This window comes from Vidua chalybeata, chromosome 30 (genome assembly GCF_026979565.1).
Source record: "Vidua chalybeata isolate OUT-0048 chromosome 30, bVidCha1 merged haplotype, whole genome shotgun sequence".
NCBI lineage: Eukaryota > Metazoa > Chordata > Aves > Passeriformes > Viduidae > Vidua > Vidua chalybeata.
Window position 1 is genome coordinate 1,648,157 of NC_071559.1, and position 21,994 is coordinate 1,670,150.

The 21,994-nt window shown below is 57.8% G+C and overlaps 2 protein-coding genes and 1 long non-coding RNA gene across 4 annotated transcripts; all 3 read left to right on the forward strand.

Moving 5' to 3' along the window:
* Positions 1-718: 718 nt before the first annotated feature.
* Positions 719-15,129, forward strand: PA2G4 (proliferation-associated 2G4). Its single transcript, XM_053967591.1, has 13 exons — positions 719-888; positions 3,011-3,139; positions 3,844-3,949; positions 4,184-4,253; positions 6,117-6,209; positions 6,472-6,535; positions 8,252-8,330; positions 9,374-9,452; positions 9,546-9,679; positions 11,002-11,096; positions 12,396-12,523; positions 13,625-13,678; positions 13,780-15,129. The coding sequence occupies exons 1-13, from the start codon at positions 801-803 to the stop codon at positions 13,843-13,845; spliced, it is 1,185 nt and encodes a 394-aa protein (XP_053823566.1). The 5' UTR covers positions 719-800; the 3' UTR covers positions 13,846-15,129.
* Positions 15,130-16,815: 1,686 nt separating this feature from the next.
* Positions 16,816-18,570, forward strand: LOC128801663 (uncharacterized). Its single transcript, XR_008435220.1, has 3 exons — positions 16,816-16,951; positions 18,219-18,241; positions 18,385-18,570. It is a non-coding gene; the product is annotated as an uncharacterized LOC128801663 (long non-coding RNA).
* A 535-nt stretch (positions 18,571-19,105) lies between these two features.
* ZC3H10 (zinc finger CCCH-type containing 10) lies at positions 19,106-21,876 on the forward strand. 2 transcript variants are annotated; one of them, XM_053967597.1, is made up of 2 exons: positions 19,106-19,182; positions 20,447-21,876. In XM_053967597.1, exon 2 carries the CDS (start codon positions 20,467-20,469, stop codon positions 21,637-21,639), a length of 1,173 nt encoding a protein of 390 aa, XP_053823572.1. In that variant the 5' UTR covers positions 19,106-19,182; positions 20,447-20,466; the 3' UTR covers positions 21,640-21,876. The 2 variants fall into 2 exon arrangements, with proteins under 2 accessions (XP_053823572.1, XP_053823573.1); XM_053967598.1 differs by lacking the exon at positions 19,106-19,182 and adding an exon at positions 19,515-19,532.
* Positions 21,877-21,994: the final 118 nt, after the last annotated feature.

Sequence of the window (21,994 nt, forward strand, 5' to 3'; positions counted from 1 at the left end):
GCTTGGGGGGTCGGGGAGGAGCGGGACCGGGGGCTCGCGGGGGGACACCGGAGCGGAGATCGGGACCACGCTCCGGGGACAGCGGCAGCCCCCGGGCAGTGCCCGGTGCCGGTGCTGGGGGGGGGTCCGGGGGCTTGAGCGGGTGTCGGGGGGAGCACCGGACAGGGGGGGTCCGGCGGGCTGGGACCGCGGGGCTGCGGCCGGTGGGTGGGTCCGGTGCCACGGCCCGGGGACAGCAGGGACCGGCCCCGGTGTGGCCCCGGTGCCGGTGCTTGGGGTGGGGGGCTTGACCGGGGGCTGGAGTGGGACGGGGTCGCGGGTCTGGGGATTGTGAATGGGAGCGGTGCTGCAGGGTTGGACCCAGGAACATGCCGGCGACCCCGACAGCCAAGAACGGGGCAGAGCAATCGGTCCCGGTACTGCCCGGTCCCGAGGTTCCGCACCCGCCACTTCTTCTCCCGTTCCCTCCTTCCGCCTACATCTCCCATCACCCCCCGCGCTCCGCTTCCGGTCTCGCACCCCACCCCCTCTCGCGAGAGCCGCGCTGCGCGCCGGGAGTTGTAGTCCGCAGGGTGAGGGGGGCGGCGGCACGCGCCCGTCCGGGGCTCTGCTCGCGGTGGCCGCCGGGAGTTGTAGTCCAGGGGGGCGGGGAGGACTCGCGTTCCCAGCGTGCCCCGCGCGGAGCCCGCGCTCTGCCCTGCTCGCGCCTCCGGCTCGCGGTCCCGGGGGCTCCTCAGCGCCGGGCGGGGGGGGCTCGAGCAGGCCCGGGGGGCTCCGGGGGGCTCGGCGGGGCTCCCACCATGTCGGGCGAGGAGGAGGCCAGCGAGCTCACCATCGCCGAGGACCTGGTGGTGACCAAGTACAAGATGGGGGGGGACATCGCCAACCGTGAGTGCGGGCCGCGGCCGGGGGGGCGGCGGGGAGGGCGCGGGGGAAGCGCTGAGGGGGGAGCGGCCAGGCCTGAGCGCCGCCGCCGGCGGGAGACCCCCGGGCCGGGGCCCCGCGGGCTGGGGCGCGCTGCTCGGGGCCGGGGGCGGCGTGGGGGGGAGCGGGTCGGGACTCCCCGTTGTCCCGGTGTGATCCCCCCCTGACCCCGGTGCGCGGGACCCACCCGGTCCCGCCGGGGCCCGGCCCCGCGCGGCCGCCGCCGCTGCCGGCACGTGGTACCGCGCCCCACGTGCACCGGCGGCGCGGGGGGAGCGGGGCCGGGCCCGCCGCCCCCCGCTGCCCCAAACCCCGCCGGTGCCGCTTTTGTTCGGCTGTGACCCCCCCCCAACCCCCTCCCCGTCCGGTCCCGGTTGGCGGCGGGAGCGGGGGGAGCCCCAGGCGGGGGGGCCTGGCTGGGTTGGGGGGTGGGGGCTGCTCCGGGAACGGGGTTTTGTGCTGGGAATGGGGGTCCAGATTCGGGAATGGGATCCCGAACCGGTCTGGGGCTCCTGTCCCGGGAACGGGGTCCGGTTCTGGGAATGGGGTCCCGAACCGGTCTGGGGGTGCTGCCCCGGGATTGGGGATCCGGTTCTGGGAGTGCGGCCCCGAAGTGATTTGGGGGTTCCATCCCAGGAACGGGATCCAGCCCCGGTCACCGGGCTCCTGTCCCGGTCACGATGTGGATCCTGTCCCGGGAACGGGGCTCCTGTCCCGGTCACGATGTGGATCCAGCCCCGGGAACGGGGCTCCTGTCCCGGTCACGATGTGGATCCAGCCCCGGGAACGGGGCTCCTGTCCCGGTCACGATGTGGATCCTGTCCCGGGAACGGGGCTCCAGCCGCTGCCCCCACCCCCGGCAGGCTCCGCTCCCCTCCCTTTCCCGGTTATTTTTTAAGCCCCTTCCCCGCCGTTGCCGGTGTCCCGGCTCCGGGAGCCGCCCGGACCGGTTCCGCGGGGCTCCCCCGTGTCCCACCCCGCTTCCTGCTGACTCCAGAGCTTCTTTTGAACTGGTGCCGGTGTCCCGGGAGGCGGTTTGGGAGCGGGGATTCCCTTCGGGAAGGGAGGGAGGGCTCCTGGGCAGACTGGAAGTTTGGCCGCCTCCCTTCCCGGGGGGAAAGGCAGCTCCACGCAGGTTCTCCTCCCTTGGGAAGAGCAAACACACACAAAAACCCGGCAAAAAAAACCTTCCAGCTGTCGGTTTTTAGGGATAAAAAGTGCCTTAACTCCCTGAAAAACATCGGGAAGGAGAGAGGGATTCGAGGAATGTTCCTGTTCCTCTGATCCCTTGGAATGCACCGAGGGTTTTCCCCCTTTATCTGCATTTTTTTTTTTTTTCCCCTAGTTTGTTTTATTCCCCCCTCCGTGTCCCGCCGGCTCTTATCGGGAACGTTATCCTTGCTTTGAAATATTCCCAACTTTCCCATGGAAAAAAGGGGGTGGAATTTGAAGTCGTTGCACAGGTGACAGTGCCACAGCACTCCTGAGGATTCCTTGGAATCCTGAGGAAGTTGGGACAGAGAGAGGAATGTGAGGGGACATTCCAGGATCCCAGAATATTTTGGGGTCCCATTCCAGGATCTCAGGATATTTTGGGGTCCCATTCCAGGATCCCAGAATATTTTGGGGTCCCATTCCAGGATCTCAGGATATTTTGGGGTCCCATTCCAGGATCCCAGAATATTTTGGGCTCAGGGCTGTGGAGGAGGTCTGGGGACACCTCTTTTCCCTAAGGCACGAGGCAGGCTGGAATTCCTGGTGGATTTTTTTGGGAGTGGAGCATTCCCCAAACTTCTTGAGGCGTTGCCTGTGTCAGCACATGGATTCCTTGGAAAACAGGGACTCGTGGAGTGGCCTTTGATGTCTCCCAGTCATTCCCAAACCTGTTCCCAGAGCTCTGACTTCTCCCGGAGGAATTTGGGAGCGTGGCACTCCCTCCTCCCAAAACCATTCCCAAATAAAGGAATCCCAGCGGGATTTACGCCTTTCCCCGTGGAGATCCGGGTCTGGAAGCTCGGGAAAGCAGTTGGAGGTGTTGGGTTTGGGGCTGTGGATCCATGGAATGGGTTTTTTTTGGGAATCCCAGGGGTGCTGCGTGCCGTGGTGGAGGCGGCGGCTCCCGGCGCGTCCGTGCTGTGCCTGTGCGAGAAGGGCGACGCCATGATCATGGAAGAGACCGGGAAAATCTTCAAGAAGGAAAAGGAAATGAAGAAAGGTGAGAGGTCTCTGGGAATGAGGAATTCCCTGCTCTTCCCTGGTTTTAACCCAAATCCTCCTCCCCGCTGCGCCTCAGCTTCCAGTTTTCATGGATCCGTTGGAAAAGGTGACTTGGGAGGGTTTGGGACGCTGGGATTTGTCACCAAATTCCCATCCTGAGGGTGCTGGAAGGAGGTTTAGGTGGGACATCGGGAAGAAATTCCACTCTGGGAGGTTCTGGAATGGAATTCCCATCCCTGCAAAGTGTCCCAGGCCAGGCTGAAGCAGCTTGGGCAGGGGAAGGTGTCCCAAGAGGGTGGAACGGAGCTTTAAGGACCCCAAATCCCAAAACTGGAGATGCTGGAAGGAGGTTTAGGTGGAAAATCAGGAAGATATTCCTCTCTGTGAAGTGCTGCAATGGAATTCCCATCCCTTCGAGTGTCCCAGGCCGGGTTGGAGCAGGGGAAGGTGTCCCAGGAGGATGGACAAGCTTTAAGGTCACCCAAATCCCAAAGCTGGAGGTGCTGGAAGGAGGTTTAGGTGGAAAATCAGGAAGAAATTCCTCTCTGGGAGGTGCTGGAATGGAATTCCCATCCCTGCAAGCCAGGTTGGAGCAGCCTGGGGTGGGGGAAGGTGTCCCAAGAGGGTGGACAGGAGCTTTAAGGCCTCCTAAATCCCAAAGCATTCCTCCAATCCATGTTTTTTTCCTGTTCCCTCTCCCAGGAATCGCCTTCCCCACGAGTATATCCGTAAATAACTGTGTGTGTCACTTCTCCCCGCTCAAGAGCGACCAGGATTACATCCTCAAGGACGGGGATTTGGTCAAAATGTGAGTGCCTGGATCCCATTCCATGGGAATTCCCTCTCCCTTCCCAAAATCCCAACGTCATTCCGGTTGCAGGGACCTGTCAGACCACCCCACATTTTTACCACGGCGTTAATTCCTTGCTAATTAAAGCCTAATAACGAGCCTGGAGGGGCTCCTGGGGCACCATTCCATGTGCTGGTGCCTCTGGGATCCACCTGGAATTCCTGGAATTCCCGTTTCCCTCTTGCGTTGCAGCGACCTGGGCGTGCACGTGGACGGCTTCATCGCCAACGTGGCGCACACCTTCGTGCTCGGCGCCTCCAAGGTGGGTTTGTCATCGGGGGGTGTCTCCTTGGGAATGGGGCAACCTCGGGGTGCCAGGGGCAACCGCCCTGGAGCCTCTGGATCTGAGGTGGGATCACTGTGGAGCCTCAGGATCTGAGGTGGGACCACCCTGAGCCTCTGGATCTGAGGTGGGACCACCCTGGAACCTCTGGATCTGAGGTGGGACCACCCTGGAACCTCTGGATCTGAGGTGGGACCAGCCTGAGCCTCTGGATCTGAGGTGGGACCATCCTGAGCCTCTGGATCTGAGGTGGGACCACCCTGAAACCTCTGGATCTGAGGTGGGACCATCCTGAGCCTCTGGATCTGAGGTGGGACCACCCTGAAACCTCTGGATCTGAGGTGGGACCATCCTGAGCCTCTGGATCTGAGGTGGGACCACCCTGAAACCTCTGGATCTGAGGTGGGACCATCCTGAGCCTCTGGATCTGAGGTGGGACCACCCTGAAACCTCTGGATCTGAGGTGGGACCACCCTGGGGCCTCTGGATCTGAGGTGGGACCACCCTGGGACCTCTGGATCTGAGGTGGGACCACCCTGGAACCTCTGGATCTGAGGTGGGACCACCCTGAGCCTCTGAATCTGAGGTGGCCCCATCCTGAGCCTCTGGATCTGAGGTGGGACCACCCTGAAACCTCTGGATCTGAGGTGGGACCACCCTGAAACCTCTGGATCTGAGGTGGGACCACCCTGAGCCTCTGGATCTGAGGTGGGACCACTGTGGAGCCTCAGGATCTGATGTGGCACCGTCCTGAGATGTCAGGATCTGAGGTGGCACCACCCTGGAGCCCCTTGATCCAAGGTGGACCAATCCTGAGCCTCTGGATCCATGGTGGCACCACCCTGGAACCTCTGGATCTGAGGTGGGACCATCCTGGAAGCTCAGGATCTAAGGTGGCACCAATCCTGAGCCTCTGGATCCATGCTGGCACTATCCTGGAGCCCCTTGATCCATGGTGGCACCAATCCTCTGGATCCATGGTGGCACCACCCTGGGACCTCTGGATCTGAGGTGGCACCATCCTGAGGTGTCAGGATCTGAGGTGGCAGTGCCCAGGGGCCTCTGGATGCCAGGTGGCACCAGCCCAAAATCTCTGGATCCCAGGTTGGCAGCACCCAGATCCTTGGCAAGGCAGTCCCTGCTTCCTCTTTTTCCTGCTGGAATTCCTCAGGATGAACATTCCCATTTCCCACGCCAAAACCAGTCCCTGCTCCCCAAAATCAATCCTTGCTTCCCCTTTTTCCTGCTGGAATTTCCAGGATGAACATTTCCTACCCAAAAACCAGTCCTTGCTTCCCCAAACCAATCCTTGCTCCCCCTTTTTCCTGCTGGAATTCCCAGGATGAACATTCCCTGCTCCCCCTTTTTCCTGATGGAATTCCCAGGATGAACATTCCCTGCTCCCCCTTTTTCCTGCTGGAATTCCCAGGATGAACATTCCCATTCCCCACCCCAAAACCAATCCTTGCTTCCTGCTTTTCCCCTGGAATTTGGCCGGTCTGATACCTTGGGAGTTCCTGCTGTGAATTCTTCAGGTTATCCCATCCTCTGGGAATAAATCTTGAGGAAAAAAACGGGAAAATTGGGAAAAACCAGCTCAGGAATGGTTTTGCTCCAGTAGTTTTGGGGGAAAAGCCCAAAATTCCCCATTGGAATTTTGCTGGACTCATCCCAGTCCATATTGGGATGCCTGGACTGGGAATCCTCTGGAATTCTGTTGGGGGTGGTTGATCGGGGACTTTTCCACCTCCCAGCCAGATTCCAGGGATTGGAACAAATCCCAAACGTTGAATCCCGACCCCCAAACCCTCAGAAATCCCAAATTTTCCCCTTTTTTCCCAGGAAAATCCCGTGTCCGGCCGCAAAGCCGACGTCGTCAAGGCGGCTCACCTGTGTGCCGAGGCCGCCCTGCGCCTGGTGAAACCCGGGAATCAGGTGGGAATTTTGGGAATCAGGTGGGAATTTGGGAATTTTGGGAATCACCACAGGGATTTTGGGACCCAACCTGTGGGATTTTGTGGGGGATCTGTGGGAAAAACGCTTTTTCCCGGTTTTCTTTGGAGGTGTGGAAGCAGCTGCTGGTTGGGAAAGCTGTGGGGTTTCTCCCCAAAATATTTGGGATTTAAGGAAAGCTCGGGGCGGGGATTTTTTTTGTCCATAAAATGTTTTTTTCTGGGTTTTTTTTTGGTTGTCCCAGAACACACAAGTGACAGAGGCATGGAATAAAATCGCCCACGCGTTCCACTGCACACCCATCGAAGGTGAGGGAAAAGGGATTCCAGGGAAAAGGGATTCCAGGGAAAAGGGGATTCCAGGGAAAGGGAATTCCAGGGGAAAAAGGAATTCCAGGGGAAAAGGGAATTCCAGGGAAAAGGGGATTCCAGGGAAAGGGGATTCCAGAGGGAAAACGGATTCCAGGGAAAAGGAATTCCAGGGAAGGGGAATCACAGGGAAAAGGGATTCCAGGGGAAAGGAATTAAAGGAATTCCAGGGGAAAAGAGATTCCATGGAAGGAGGATCACGGGGCAAAGGGAATTCCAGGAAAAGGGAATTCCAGGGGAAAGGTTCTATGGGAAAGGGGATTCCAGGGAAAAAGGGATTCCAGGGAAAAGGGATCATGGGGAAAAAGTGGGGGGATCACAGGGAAAAAAGGATCCTGGGGAAAAGGGGATCATGGAAAAAGGAGATCACAGGGAAAAGGATTCTAGGGAAAAAAGGATCCCAGGGAAAAGGGATAACAGGAAGATGAGAATCCCAGGGAAAAAAGGATCATGGGGAGAAGGGATCCTGGGATGGCTGGGAAGGCTCTGGGGCTGCTGGATTGGGATCCTGGAGCTCATCCTGATCCCTTTTCCCCGTGGGCTCTCCAGCTGTCCTGAAATCCCTGTTATTGGTTAAATTCCCTGGAATTCCGGGAATTCCCGCTGCCCCGGGAGTGGGCTGGGAATGTTGGGAATGCTGGGGGCTCTTCCCAGGATTGGCCTGGGAGTGAGGGGTGGGAAAAGGGGGGGAGTCCCCCAAAACCCCCCTGGATCCTGCACGGCCCAGGGTGGGAATTCCGCCTGGGCTCGCCACCCAGTACAGACCAGTACAGCCCAGTTCAACCCAGTACAGACCAGTACAGCCCAGTTCAACCCAGTACAGACCAGTACAGCCCAGTTCAGCCCAGTACAGACCAGTACAGCCCAGCTCAACCCAGTACAGACCAGTACAGCCCAGTGGTGCGCGGTGCCTAGAGCTCCAGTACAGCCCAGTCCGTCCCAGTCCATCCCAGTCACCCCAGTCCATCCCAGTAATCCCAGTCCAGCCTAGTCCATCCCAGTAACCCCAGTCCACCCCAGTCTGTCCCAGTAATCCCAGTCCATCCCAGTGAGCCCAGTCCATCCCATTAACCCCAGTTCATCCCAGTCACCCCAGTCCATTCCAGACCAGCCCAGTCCACCCCAGTCCGTCCCAGTAAACCCAGTCCATCCCATTAACCCCAGTCCACCCCAGTCCGTCCCAGTAAACCCAGTCCATCCCAGTAATCCCCGTCCGTCCCAGTAAGCCCAGTCTGTCCCAGTAAGCCCAGTCCATCCCATTAACCCCAGTCCGTCCCATTAACCCCAGTCTGTCCCAGTAAGCCCAGTCCATCCCAGTAATCCCAGTCCATCCCAGTCCATCCCATTAACCCCAGTCCATCCCAGTCCATCCCAGTAATCCCAGTCCATCCCAGTCCATCCCATTAACCCCAGTCCATCCCAGTCCATCCCAGTAATCCCAGTCCAGCCTAGTCCATCCCAGTAATCCCAGTCCATCCCAGTCCATCCCATTAACCCCAGTCCATCCCAGTCCATCCCATTAACCCCAGTCCATCCCAGTCCATCCCAGTAAGCCCAGTCCATCCCAGTCCATCCCAGTAATCCCAGTCCAGCCCAGTCCATCCCATTAACCCCAGTCCATCCCAGTCCATCCCAGTAAGCCCAGTCTGCCCGCAGGGATGTTGTCGCACCAGCTGAAGCAGCACGTGATCGACGGGGAGAAAACCATCATCCAGAACCCCTCGGACCAGCAGAAGTGAGCGGGGGCAAAAATTGGGGAGTCAGGGGCAAAAATGGGGCTTGGGGGGTAAAAATGGGGCTCAGGGTGAGAAATGGGGGGTCAGGGACAAAAATTGCAGGGTCAGAGGCAAAACTTGGGGGGAAAATGGGGGGGTTGGGGTGATAAATGGGGTCAGGGGGAAATGGGGGGTCAGGGTCAAAAATTGGGGTTGGGGGAAAAAATTGGGGCTGAGGGGAAGATGATGGGGTTGGGATGAGAAATGAGATCGGGGTGAGAAATGGGGTCAGGGAAAAATGGGGGATTAGGGTGAGAAATTGGGGGTCAGGGGATAAAGAGGGGACTGAGGTGAAAAAATGGGGGTCAGTGTGAGAAATGGGGGGGATGAGGGGAAAAATGGGGGGGTCAGGGTGAGAAATTGAGGGGTTAAGGTGAGAAATGGGGTCAGGGGAGAAATGAGGGGGTTGGGGTGAGAAATGGGGCCAGGGGAAAAATTGGGGTCAGAGTGAGAAATGGGATTGGGGAAAAATGGGGAAGTCAGAGTGAGAAATTGGGGGTTAAAGTGAGAAGTGGGGTTGGGATGAGAATTGGGGGGTTTGGATGAGAAATGGGGTCAGGGGCAAAAATTCGGGTTGGGGGAGAAATGGTGGTGGGGGGTCTGGGTGAAAAACGGGATCAGGGTGAGAAAATAGGAGTCAGGAGGAAAATGGGATCAGGGGAAAATGGGGGGTCAGGGGCAAAAATTGAGGGGTTGGGGGAAAATGAGGGGGTCAGGGACAAAAACGGGGGTGTCAGGGTGAGAAATGGGATCAGGGGGAAAATGGGATCGGGAGGAAAAATGGGGGAGTCGGGATGAGAAACGGGGGCTCTTGGGAAGGAGGAGTTTCCAGGAATGTTTTGAGTTTCCAGGAAAGCTTCGGGTCTCCTGGGAGGTTTTGGGTTTCCTGGAAGTTTTCCCTGGAAGGTTGTGAATTTCCAGGAATGTTTTCTGGGCTTCCTGGAAGCTTTTCCCTTCAGAATTCCCAGATTTTCCTGCCTCCCCAACCCCCCTTTCCCCCCAGGAAGGACCACGAAAAAGCCGAATTCGAGGTGCACGAAGTCTACGCCGTCGACGTCCTCGTCAGCAGCGGCGAGGGAAAGGTCAGCCCATCCCTCATAAATCCCAGGAATTCCCAGCCTGGATGGCTCCAGCGGCTCTCCAGATTCCGGGAATTCCCTGGGGATGTTTTCCAGGCCAAGGACGCGGGGCAGAGAACCACGATTTACAAGCGGGACCCCTCCAAGCAGTACGGGCTGAAGATGAAAACCTCGCGCGCCTTCTTCAGCGAGGTGGAGCGGCGCTTCGACACCATGCCCTTCACCCTCCGGTAATCCCGGGAATTCTGCCCGGGATGGGGCTGGGATTGCACCTGGGATACCTGCATGGGGCTGGGATCGCACCTGGGGTACCTGGATAGGGCTGGGATTGCACCTGGGGTACCTGCACGGGGCTGGGATTGCACCTGGGATACCTGGATAGGGCTGGGATTGCACCTGGGATACCTGCATGGGGCTGGGATCGCACCTGGGATACCTGGATAGGGTGGAATTCCACCTGGGATACCTGGATAGGGCTGGGAATGCACCTGGGGTACCTGGATAGGGCTGGAATTCCAGGGATTTGAGCTTCCCTCAGCGAGGTGGAGCGGCGCTTCGACACCATGCCCTTCACCCTCCGGTAATCCCGGGAATTCTGCCCGGGATGGGGCTGGGATTGCACCTGGGGTACCTGCACGGGGCTGGGATTGCACCTGGGGTACCTGGATAGGGTAGAATTCCACCTGGGATACCTGGATAGGGTGGAATTCCACCTGGGATACCTGCATGGGGCTGGGATTCCACCTGGGATACCTGGATAGGGCTGGGATTCCACCTGAGATACCTGGACAGGGTTGAGATTCCACCTGGGATAACTGGATAGGGCTGGGATTGCACCTGGGGTACCTGGATAGGGCTGGGATTCCACCTGGGATACCTGGACAGGGTTGAGATTCCACCTGGGATACCTGGATAGGGTTGAGATTCCACCTGGGATACCTGCACGGGGCTGGGATATCTCCATGGGGCTGGATGGAGCTGGGATTCCACCTGGGATACCTGGACGGGGCTGGAATTGCAGGGGTTGGAGCCTTTGCCAGGCAGGTGTGTGTAGGTGTTGGCTCACATTTGAGCTCAGGTGTGCCCAGCTGTGCTCAGGTGTGATTTCAGGTGTGATCCCAGGTGTGCCAAGGTGCTCTCAGGTGTGCTCCCAGGTGTGCTCCCAGGTGCACTCAGGTGTGCTCCCAGCTGTGCTCAGGTGTGATCCCAGGTGCATTCAGGTGTGCCCAGGTGTGATCCCAGTGCTCTCAGGTGTGATCTCAGATGTGCCCAGGTGTGCTCCCAGGTGCACTCATGTGTGCCCAGAGGTGTGCCCAGGTGCACTCAGGTGTGCTCCCAGGTGTACCCAGGTGTGCTCCCAGGTGTGCCCAGGTGTGCTCCCAGGTGCACTCATGTGTGCCCAGAGGTGTGCCCAGGTGCACTCAGGTGTGCTCCCAGGTGTACCCAGGTGTGCTCCCAGGTGTGCCCAGGTGTGCTCCCAGGTGCACTCAGGTGTGCTCCCAGGTGCTCCCAGGTGTGCTCCCAGGTGCACTCAGGTGCGGTGTCCCCTCAGGGCGCTGGAGGACGAGAAGAAGGCGCGCATGGGGGTGGTGGAGTGCGCCAAGCACGAGCTGCTGCAGCCCTTCAACGTCCTCTACGAGAAGGAAGGTGAGACCCGAGGGGACAGGTGGGGACATTTGGGGGGACAGGTGAGACCTGGGGGACACAGGGGGTCAGGTGAGTCCTGAGGGGGCAGGTGGGGACACTTGGGGACAGGGGAGGGGACAGGTAGGACCTGGGGACAGGTGAGGGACAGGGGAGGACGGATCCAGGTGAGTTTGGAGCTGCAGAGCCGCTCACAGAGCAGGGGTTGCAGGTCCTGGCAGGTGTAAGGCACCTGTGGGTCCTGGCAGGTGTAAGGAGCAGGGATTGCAGGTCCTGGCTCGGGGAGGTGCAGCCCTACAGGTCCTGGCAGGGTTAACAGGTTGTCCCCGCAGGTCCTGGCAGGGCTGTAGCTCAGGTTAACCCCTTTATCCCCAGTTGCTCAGGGTCCTGGCAGGGCTGTAGTTCAGGATCATTCCCAGGTCCTGGCAGGCCTGTAGCTCAGGTTAACCCCTTTATCCCCAGTTGCTCAGGGTCCTGGCAGGGCTGTAGTTCAGGATCATTCCCAGGTCCTGGCAGGGCTGTAGCTCAGGTTAACCCCTTTATCCCCAGTTGCTCAGGGTCCTGGCAGGGCTGTAGTTCAGGATCATTCCCAGGTCCTGGCAGGCCTGTAGCTCAGGTTAACCCCTTTATCCCCAGTTGCTCAGGGTCCTGGCAGGGCTGTAGTTCAGGATCATTCCCAGGTCCTGGCAGGCCTGTAGCTCAGGTTAACCCCTTTATCCCCAGTTGCTCAGGGTTAACTCACAGGTCCCGGCAGGGCTGTAGCTCAGGGTCATTCCCAGGTCGTGGCAGGGCTGTAGCCCAGGGTCGTTCCCAGGTCCTGGCAGGGCTGTAGCCCAGGGTTGTTCCCAGGTCCTGGCAGGGCTGTAGCCCAGGGTTGTTCCCAGGTCCTGGCAGGTCTGTAGCTCGGGTTAACCCCTTTATCCCCAGTTGCTCAGGGTTAACTCACAGGTCCCGGCAGGGCTGTAGCTCAGGGTCATTCCCAGGTCCTGGCAGAGCTGTAGCCCAGGGTCGTTCCCAGGTCCTGGCAGGGCTGTAGCTCGGGTTAACCCCTTTATCCCCAGTTGCTCAGGGTTAACTCACAGGTCCCGGCAGGGCTGTAGTCCAGGGTCACCCCCAGGTCCTGGCAGGGCTGTAGCTCAGGGTCGTTCCCAGGTCCTGGCATGGCTGTAGCTCAGGGTCACCCCCAGGTCCTGGCAGGGCTGTAGCTCAGGGTCGTTCCCAGGTCCTGGCAGGGCTGTAGCTCAGGGTCGTTCCCAGGTCCTGGCAGGTCTGTAGCTCGGGTTAACCCCTCTGTGCCCGCAGGGGAGTTCGTGGCCCAGTTCAAGTTCACGGTGCTGCTGATGCCCAACGGCCCCATGAGGATCACGAGCGGCCCCTTCGAGCCCGAGCTCTACAAATCCGACCTGGAGGTGCAGGACGGGGAGCTCAAGGTTGGTTCATCGTTAATATTCATCATTAATCATGGTAATATGCAAATGAAGTGTCCACGTAAACATAAAGTTAATTTGTTTCTGTTTCCATATAAAATATTCATAGGAGAAATTAATATTTTCTTCATACCTATTCGTACCTATTTAGTGGTTTTGTTACTTATGTTGTTTTTTAATAGTTATATTTTTGTTTATAATAGTTATATTATTAAAAAATGTACCTATTTAGTGTTTTTTTTAATTGTATTGGGTTTTAATAGTTATATTTTCTTGGAAAATAAAAGAGAAAATGTGTTTATAATAGTTATTGGTATGAATAGATTAATTGCTAATGAATAAGAAATAATTCTTTATATATATAAATTAATTTTAAAATAAATTTTATATATAATATAAAATGACATTATGTATAAATAAAATCAAATAAAAAATCTCTATTAAATTTATACACTTAATATAAATATATAAAGATGTAAAAATAACATTAATTAGATAATAGCCTGTATTAATTGATTAATTGTATTAAATTACTAATAGCCTGTATTAATTAGATTATATATTACATATTTTTATGAATAGATATATAAATATAGATTATATAATATAATTAATATATAAAGATAGAAGCAGTACATTTGTATCTACATATAACATGTTAATTTATATATTGTAGAGTAAAATAGGAACAATTTCATATTAATTGAATATTAATAACTGAGATCATAATGGAAATGTTGATAATTAAAATATGAACAACTGAAGTATTGTTATTAAATACTTAATATAGAATATTTACTAATTGAAAGGTTAATAAATAATTTAAACATTAAATTAATAGAGAATTAATTAAATAATAAAATTATTATTCATTAATTATGAATTTATTATTATTAGCTGATTAGTAAATTAAGAATTAATTTAAATTAATGAATAAAAGACTGCTAATTAATAAAGCAGCACCTCCCCAGGGTCACCTGTCCTTGCTCCCATGGAGGGGAGATGAAGGAAAGGGAACCAAACCCCCCAGAATGACCCAAATTCCCGTTATCCCAAAAAGCACCAGGATCATTTCCCACCTCCTCACCCTTCCCTCCCTTCCAGGCCCTTCTACAAAGCTCCGCCAGCCGGAAGACCCAGAAAAAGAAGAAAAAGAAGGTAAAATTGGGCACGTTTTGTGTTGGGAATTCCCAAATCTGCATTTTCGGGGTGTTCCCATGGGAAAGACCCTGAAAAATCCCAGGATTTGTCCCCCACAGGCTTCCAAAAACGCTGAAAACGCCACCACGGGGGAGACGGCGGAGGAGAACGAGGCCGGCGACTGAGAGCCCTTGGAGTTCTCAAATCGCCCCTTTTTTCCCCAAAAAAAAAAAAAACCCCAGAAAAACAAAATTCCATCTGGAAACGAAAGAATCTGGCACCGGTGTTGGTCCAGGCAGTCTGGAATTCCCACAGAATCCAACAGCTCCCGTCGACTTTGCCAAGGAGGGAGGAATCTCTCGGCCACTTCAGACTTCGAAACTGAAAAAGAAAAAAAAAATTAAATAAATAAAAACACCCCCAAACGAGCAGCAAAAAAAAAAAAAAATTAGGAGTGGAAGTCACTATTAAATCCTTAATATTCCCCATGTTTGGAGAGGTGAATCTGGAAAATCCAGGGAAGGGGAGTGGAGGGAGCTGCTGATTCCTTCCTCTTCCTCCTCCTCCTGCTGCCTTTTTTTCTTTATTTCTTAATTTTTTCCCTTTGGAAATTTTCACAAAACCCCAAAAACCAAGTGATTCCACCCAGAAAAGTGCCCTGTGCGAGCAATCCGGGATTTTGTCTTTTCCCTCTTGGGATTGTACTTTAAGAATTGGGAAAGAAACCAAATTTGAAGTTCCTCCACCCACCAGGAGCCTTTTCTGCCTCTGCCTTGATTTATGGGATTTAAAAAAAAAAAAAAAATCACTATTTTTTAACACAAACTGGTTTTTAAAATGATCCAAACCTTCGGGAAGCCGCCGACATTCCGGCCTTGCGGAGCTGAATTCCCTAAAATCCCGGGTTTGGGTGTTTTTTATCCTTCCCAATATCCCCGGGAGCACATTCCACCTTTTCCCGTGAGCCGGAGGATAATTTTTTTTTTTTTTTTTTTTTTTTTCACTTTTTTCCCTCAGGATTCTTTGCTAATTTTTTGGGGGGGAAAAAAAAAAAAAAAAAAAAAAAATCCCACCAGAATTCCTCAGGGGAGAGGTGAGGGAAGCGCTGATCCGGGATAGGCCCGAGCCAAGGGGTATCGCTCTTTTATAGTCAATTTTTTACAAAAAAACCACATAAAAACGAGAAAAAAAAGCCGATTAAACGCCGTCAGTTGAATGTTTGAGGTTTTTTTTTTTTCTTTGCCGATACCCCTGGTTCCTTTTTCCCCCCCCTAGCCACAATTTTTTGGGAATTCTGATTCCCGCCTTACCCAACATTCCCGGGCGTTCTCCGCAGGCCGCGGTGCTTCCTCGTCGAAATCCGAGTTTTCCACCCCGAGAAAAAAAAAACAAAACAACAAAAAACTCCACACGTGCAAATGTTACCAAAGTCAAATAAAAGAGAATAAACGATGCGATATTGGATTTTATTCCGGGTTTTTTTCCTCCGTCTTTTTTCTGGGGATTTGGGATTGTGGGGTGGAACCCGCCTGGGTAGGTTTGGGGTTGGAAATGGGGTGTTTGAGGAGAAGATGCTCATTTTTGAGGGGAAAATCCTCATTTTTGAGGGAAAAATGCTAATTTTTGAGGGGAAAATGCTAATTTTTGAGGGGAAATGCTCATTTTTGAGGGGAAAATCCTCATTTTTGATTGAAAAATGCTAATTTTTGAGGGGAAAATCCTCATTTTTGATTGAAAAATGCTAATTTTTGAGGGAAAAATGCTAATTTTTGAGGGGAAATGCTCATTTTTGAGGGGAAAATCCTCATTTTTGAGGGGAAAATGCTAATTTTTGAGGGGAAATGCTCATTTTTGAGGGGAAATGCTCATTTTCAAGCAGATGTTCATTTCTGAAGGGAAAATCCTCATTTTTGAGGGAAAAATACTCAGTTTTTAGAGGAAAACACTCATTTTTGAGGGGAAAATGCTTCGTTTTGAGGAGAAGATGCTAACGTTTGAGGGGAAAGTACTCATTTTTGAGGGGAAGTGCCTGTTCGTGAGGTGAAATTGCTCATTTTTGAGGGAAAATCTCCTTTTTTGAAGGAAAAATATTAATTTTTGAGAGGAAATTGCTCATTTTTGATGGGGAAATGCTTATTTGTGAGGGGAAAATGCTTGTTAGTTAGGGAAAAATCTTTTTTAAAGGAAAAATATTCATTTTTGAGGGGAAAATGTTAATTTTTGAGGGGAAAATTCACTTTGAAAGGAAGAAATAAATTCATTTAAGGGGAAAAGTTCATTTTTAAGGGGAAAACCCCCTACTTTTAAGGGAAAGTTCTCATTTTAAGGAAAATCCCCTCATTTTAATGGAAGAAGCCTGATTTTGAGGGGAAAACTCCCTCCCTTTGAGGAGAAAAAACAGATTTTGAGGGGAAAATGTAAAATTGATGGGAAGAGCTCATTTTGAGGGGAAAACCCCCTCATTTTGAAAGGAAAAAAAAAATCTAAATTTTGAGGTAGAACCATCCCTCGTTTTAAGGGAAAAAGCCCTCATTTTGAGGGGAAAATCCCCTTTTTGTGGAAAAACCCCTTATTTTGAGGGGAAAAAACAAATTTTGAGGGGAAAATAAATGTTGAGGGGAAAAACTCGTTTTGAGGTAAACTCCCCACATTTTGCAGGTGTAAAAAATCTCCTTGTGAGGGGAAAAAAAACTTTTTAAGGGAAAAAAATCCAAACTTTATGCTTTTAAATCAATATTCCGCCTGGAGGCAAGAGCCAAAAGCTCTCCCAGTCCTCAGCAGGGATTTAAAAACCGCCAAGACTCACCGGAGGTTTATTTTATTTTCTACTTTGTATCTTCCATGCTACAATACGAAAATATTTTATATTTTCACTGGAAAGGAAAGTCTCCGGAGGGGCTTGGGGATGCAACAACAATCCCGTTAAAGCCTTGGATAAGCAGAAATTGCCTGGAAAATTTTCTATTCGGTGTTTTTATTCCCAATAAATTGGAGGTGGGGAGGGACCGAACCCTGCGGCGGCGCAAAATGGCGGCCGGCCGCCGGACTACAACTCCCGTGATGCTCCTAGAGCGAAGAACTACACTTCCCGTCGTGCCTCGTGCAGTGGTGGGCGTGGCCTGAGCGCTTCCCTATAAATAGGCCCCACCGGGCGGTGCGTGCCCCTCTCGGCTGCCGCCATCTTGGTGCCTTCACCGGCCGCCGCCTCCATCCGCCGCCATCCGCCTCCATCCGCCGTCCCCCGCCCGCCGGGACTGAGCGGGGCCCCGCCGAACCGCCATGAGGGCCAAGGTGAGCGGCGGGGGGCGGCGCGGGGGCGGCCGATGGCGCCTCAGTAATGGCCGGGCCTGGATGGGGGGGGCTGAGGCCTGGACAAGCCCCCGGGTTGGGGGGGGGGGGGCGGTCCCGGTGAGGGGAACCGGGGAACGGGAGGGGGGCCCTGGGTTAGAGAACGGGGGGTCCCGGTGAGGGGCTGGGGGGTCCCTGGGGGTGCCTTTGCTGGGAGGAATGTGGGGGGAAACTGGGAGGACTGGGAAAGAGAAGCCGGTGTGGGACTGGGGGAACTGGAGGTACCGGGGGAGCAGAACCGGTCTGGGACTGGGACAGTGGGAGACAAACCAGTCTGGGACTGGGAGAACCAAACTGGGAGAGCCAAGTCCATATTGGGACTGGGGACTGGTGGGGACTGGGGGCACTGGGAGAGCCAAACCAGTATGATACTGGGGTTACTGGGGAGCCAAACCAGTATAGGACTGGGGTCACTGGGAGAGAGAAACCAGTGTGGGACTGGGAACCCGAAAGGAAATAAACCAGTACAGGACTGGGGGAACTGGTGGCACTGAAGGAAATAAACCAGTATGGGACTGGGGATACTGGTGGGGACTGGGAGAGTGAAAACGGTGTGGGGCTGGGGGGCACTGGGAGCACTGGTTGTATTGGGAGGGCACTGGTGGCACTGGTGGCCACCGGGAGCACAGGTGGGCACTGGTTGTACTGGTGGGCACTGGGGGGCACTGGTTGTACTGGGAATACTAGTGGCACGGGGGGCACTGGTAGGCACTGGGGGGCACCTGGTGGCACTGGTTGTACTGGTGTGAACTGGTGGGCACTGGGAGCACAGGTGGGCACTGGTTGTACTGGTGGCACTGGGAGCACTGGTGTGAACTGGTTGTACTGGTGGCACTGGTTGTACTGGTGGGTACTGGGAGCACTGGTGGGCACTGGTGGCACTGGTTGTACTGGTGGCACTGGGAGCACTGGTGTGAACTGGGAGCACTGGTGTGAACTGGGAGCACTGGTGTGAACTGGGAGCACTGGTGGGCACTGGTGGCACTGGTGGGCACTGGGAGCACTGGTGTGAACTGGGAGCACTGGTGTGAACTGGGAGCACTGGTGGCACTGGTTGTACTGGTGGCACTGGGAGCACTGGTGGGCACTGGGAGCACTGGTGGGCACTGGGAGCACTGGTGGGCACTGGGAGCACTGGTGTGAACTGGGAGCACTGGTGTGCACTGGGCTCTGACCCCGCCGCTCTCCCTCCCCTCCGTCTCTCCCGCAGTGGCGCAAGAAGCGAATGCGCAGGTACGTGAGCGACCGAGAGCCCCGCGGCACCGGGAGGGGCCGGGGGGGGCTCCCGGTGCCCGCCCTCCCTGCCCGGGGGGTTCCGGGGGGCTCCCGGTGCCCTCCCGGCCCGGGGGGTGACGCCGCCGCCGCTCTGTCCCCAGGCTGAAGCGCAAGAGGAGGAAGATGAGGCAGAGGTCCAAGTAACCGCCCCCAGCGGGGACACGGCCCGGTGACGCCCCCGGTGCTGTCCCGGTGACGCCCCCGGTGCTGTCCCGGTGCCGCGGGGCGGTCCCGTTCTTTGCTTTGCGGCGGCCGCCGTGCCGTGAATAAAAGTTGGTTGTTGCTAACACGGTGTGGGGGCTCTGCCGGTAACCGGGGAGGGGGTTCTGAGGGGCGGGGGGCTTCTCCGGGAACGGGGCACCGGGGTGGAGGTCCGCCGGTAACGGGGCCTGGGGGGTGGAACTGGGGATCCCCCGGTAACGGTGCTGGGGCTGGGGGGTCTAACAGGAACGAGAGACGGTCAGAACCGGGGGTTTCTCTTCAGTGAGGCTGGGGAGCGGTACCGGGAATCCTCCGGTAACACGGCAGGTGGGTGGGAGCGGGGGGTGGGAATTCTCCGGTAACGGGACAGGTGAGCGGGACGAGGCCGGTGGTTCCTCCGGTGACGGGACGCGGGAGCGGGGCGAGGAATCCCCCGGTAACGGTGCCGCGGGCAGAGAGCGAGCTCAGTCCGGCCCAACCGGCACCGGGATGTTCCGGCATCGCCCACGCGGAGCCCGGCGCGACGGCGGCTCCCGCAAATGACGTCACGGTGACGCAGTTCCGGCGCGCCGCGCGCTCCCGGCGCCGCGCGGGTCCTTCCGGGCCGCCCCGGAAGCGGCGCCGAGCGGGTCCCGCCCGCCGCCGGCACCGGCCGCGCGTTGGTGGCGCCGGAGGCCCCGCGGGGAGGCCGCGAGCCGGTGAGTGCGGGGCCGGGCCGCGCCGCGCCGGGGGAGGCCGCGCTCCGCCAGCCCCGCCGGTGGCGGTGCGCCTCCGCGCCCGTCCCGGGGCGGCTGCGGGGCTGTCACGGAGCGCGGGTCCCGCAGCGCTGGGGCTCGGTGCGGCGCGGGGCTGGGGGAGCGGCCGCGGGGGAGGCGCCGGGGTTCCCCCCGCGGTTCGGCGGCGCTGGCGGAGGCTCCCCGGCCGTGCTGCCCCGGCACCGGCTCCGCCGCGGCGCCGGGACCCCGCGGCGGGTGTTCCCCCGCGCCGGGGTCGCTCCCGTCCCTCCCTCCGTGTCCGGGGCGGGTGTTCCCCCCTCCGTCCGCCCTCGGTACCGGGGGCGCTCCGGGTCCGTCCCTCTCCCCGTGCCCGGTGCCCCGGGGTCGGTGTTTTCTCCTCCCCACCGCTACCGGAGTCTGTCCCGGTCCCTGCCTCCTTGCCCGGTGCCCCGGGGTGGCCGTTTCTGCCCGTCCCACCGGTACCGGAGGCGCTCCCGGTCCCTCCCTCGGTAGCCGGTGCTGGGTGAATCCCTCTCCCCCCCGGCCCGGGGTCACCCCCTCCCTCCCCCGCTCCTCCTCCTCCGGTCCTGGCATCGCTCCCGGTCCCTCCCTCGGTGCCCGGTGCCCCGGGCCGGGTGTAGAGCCCTTCCCCATCAGCACCGGGCTCACTCCGGTCCCTCCTCATTCTTCCCCTCCCTCCCTCCTCCGGTGACCCCTCCTGGCGTGGGAGTCCCCCCCATTCCCGGTCTCTCCCTCCCTCCCTCCCGGTGTCCCGACCCCCATTCTGGTGACCCCTCCCGGTGCCCCGGGGTGGGATTTCCCACATTCCCTGTCCCCCATTCCCGGTGTCCCGCCCTCACCCCGTCCCTCCCTCCCCATCCACCGGTGACCCCTCCCGATGCCCCGGGGTGGAGTCCCCCCATTCCTGGTTTCTCCTTCCCTCCCTCACCCCATCCCTCCCTCCTCCTCCGGTGACCCCTCCCGGTGCCCCTCCCTCACCCCGTCCCTCCCTCCCGGTGCCCCAGGGTGGGAGTCCCCCCATTCCCACTCTGTCCCTCCCTCACCCTCTCCCTCCCTCCCTTCCTCCCGATGCCCCAGGGTGAGAGTCCCCCCATTCCCGGTCTCTCCTTCCCTCCCTCACCCTCTCCCTCCCTCTCTCCCGGTGTCCCGGGGTGGGATTTCCGCCATTCCCTGTCCCCCACTCCCGCTCTGTCCCTCCCTCACCCCGTCCCTCCCTCCCCGCCAGCCGCCGCCCCTCCCTGGAAGATGCCGGACCGCGACGGCCGCGACGGCTACGCCAACAACGGCGGCAGCGGGGACGAGGCGGGCGCCGGCGCCGACGACATCTGCCGCGACTTCCTCCGCAACGTCTGCAAGCGCGGCAAGCGCTGCCGCTTCCGGCACCCCGACATCTCCGAGGTCACCAACCTGGGCGTGCGCAAGAACGAGTTCATCTTCTGCCACGACTTCCAGAACAAGGAGTGCGTGCGCCTCAACTGCCGCTTCATCCACGGCACCAAGGAGGACGAGGACTGCTACAAGAAGACGGGCGAGCTGCCGCCGCGCCTGCGCCAGAAGGTGGCCGCCGGGCTGGGGCTGTCGCCCGCCGACCTCCCCAACAGCAAGGAGGAGGTGCCCATCTGCCGGGACTTCCTCAAGGGCGACTGCCAGCGTGGCGCCAAGTGCAAGTTCCAGCACCTGCAGCGGGACTACGAGTACGAGGCGCGGGGCCGCGAGCAGGGGCTGGGCCCCGGCGGGCGCCGCTACGAGCCCTACGACGGCCTCTACGACCCCGACGAGCCGGTGCTGAAGCGGCGGCGGGCCGAGGGGCTCTACGAGAGCTACGAGTACGGCTTCGCCAGCCCGCGGGCCGTGGAGTACCGGCTGCTGGAGGAGGAGAACGTGCTGCTGCGGAAGCGCGTGGAGGACCTCAAGAAGCAGGTGAACAACCTGCTGGCCACCAACGAGGTGCTGCTGGAGCAGAACGCGCAGTTCCGCAACCAGGCCAAGGTGATGACGCTCAGCTCCACGGCCACGGCCACCGAGCAGACTCTGGCGCCCACGGTGGGGACGGTGACCAACTACAACCACAGCATCGCGCAGACGCACACCACGCTCAGCAGCCAGGCCCTGCAGCCCCGCCCCGTCACCCAGCAGGATTTGGTGGCCCCGGCCGGCGCCCAGGCCGCCCCTCCGGCCAACGCCGCGCCCCCCATGAACCCCGAGATCGCGCCGCTGTCGGCGGCCCTGGCGCAGACCATCGCCCAGGGCATGGCGCCGCCGCCCGTCTCCATGGCGCCCGTGGCCGTGTCGGTGGCGCCGGTGGCCGTGTCCATGGCGCAGCCGCTCGGTGGCATCACCATGAGCCACGCCACCACGCCCATGGTCACCTACCCCATCGCCTCGCAGAGCATGAGGATAACGGCCATGCCCCACTGACCCCCCCGCCCAGCACCGGGGCAGCCACCGGGACCCCGGTGAGCCCGGCTGAGCCCGGGGTGGGGCGGCGGGACACGGACGGACGGACGCACGGACGCTGTGGGTGCTGCGTGTGCGACGCCCTCCCGGTGCCGGGGCGCCCCGGGATGGACTGAGCGCCGGGGCGGAGTCCCGGGGGTGGCGCCGGGGCTCCCGGTGCCCTGTCATGTTTTCGGCTATTAAAACAAAACAGAAAAAGCCCCAAACCCACTCGGGCCCGGCTGTCCCGGTAACGCCGGCAAGGGCCGGGGAGCGGGGGGGGGACACCGGAACGGGGACACGCCCCTCGCCGAGACCACGCCCACATAGTAAACAA

Bases quoted from the DNA above. Each gene is read 5' to 3' on its own strand.
- PA2G4 (XM_053967591.1), top strand. From the start codon at position 801: ATGTCGGGCGAGGAGGAGGCCAGCGAGCTCACCATCGCCGAGGACCTG. The intron at 6,536-8,251 runs GTGAGGGAAAAG...GTCTGCCCGCAG, and splicing joins CCACTGCACACCCATCGAAG to GGATGTTGTCGCACCAGCTG. The intron at 9,680-11,001 runs GTAATCCCGGGA...GTGTCCCCTCAG, and splicing joins ACCATGCCCTTCACCCTCCG to GGCGCTGGAGGACGAGAAGA.
- ZC3H10 (XM_053967597.1), top strand. From the start codon at position 20,467: ATGCCGGACCGCGACGGCCGCGACGGCTACGCCAACAACGGCGGCAGC.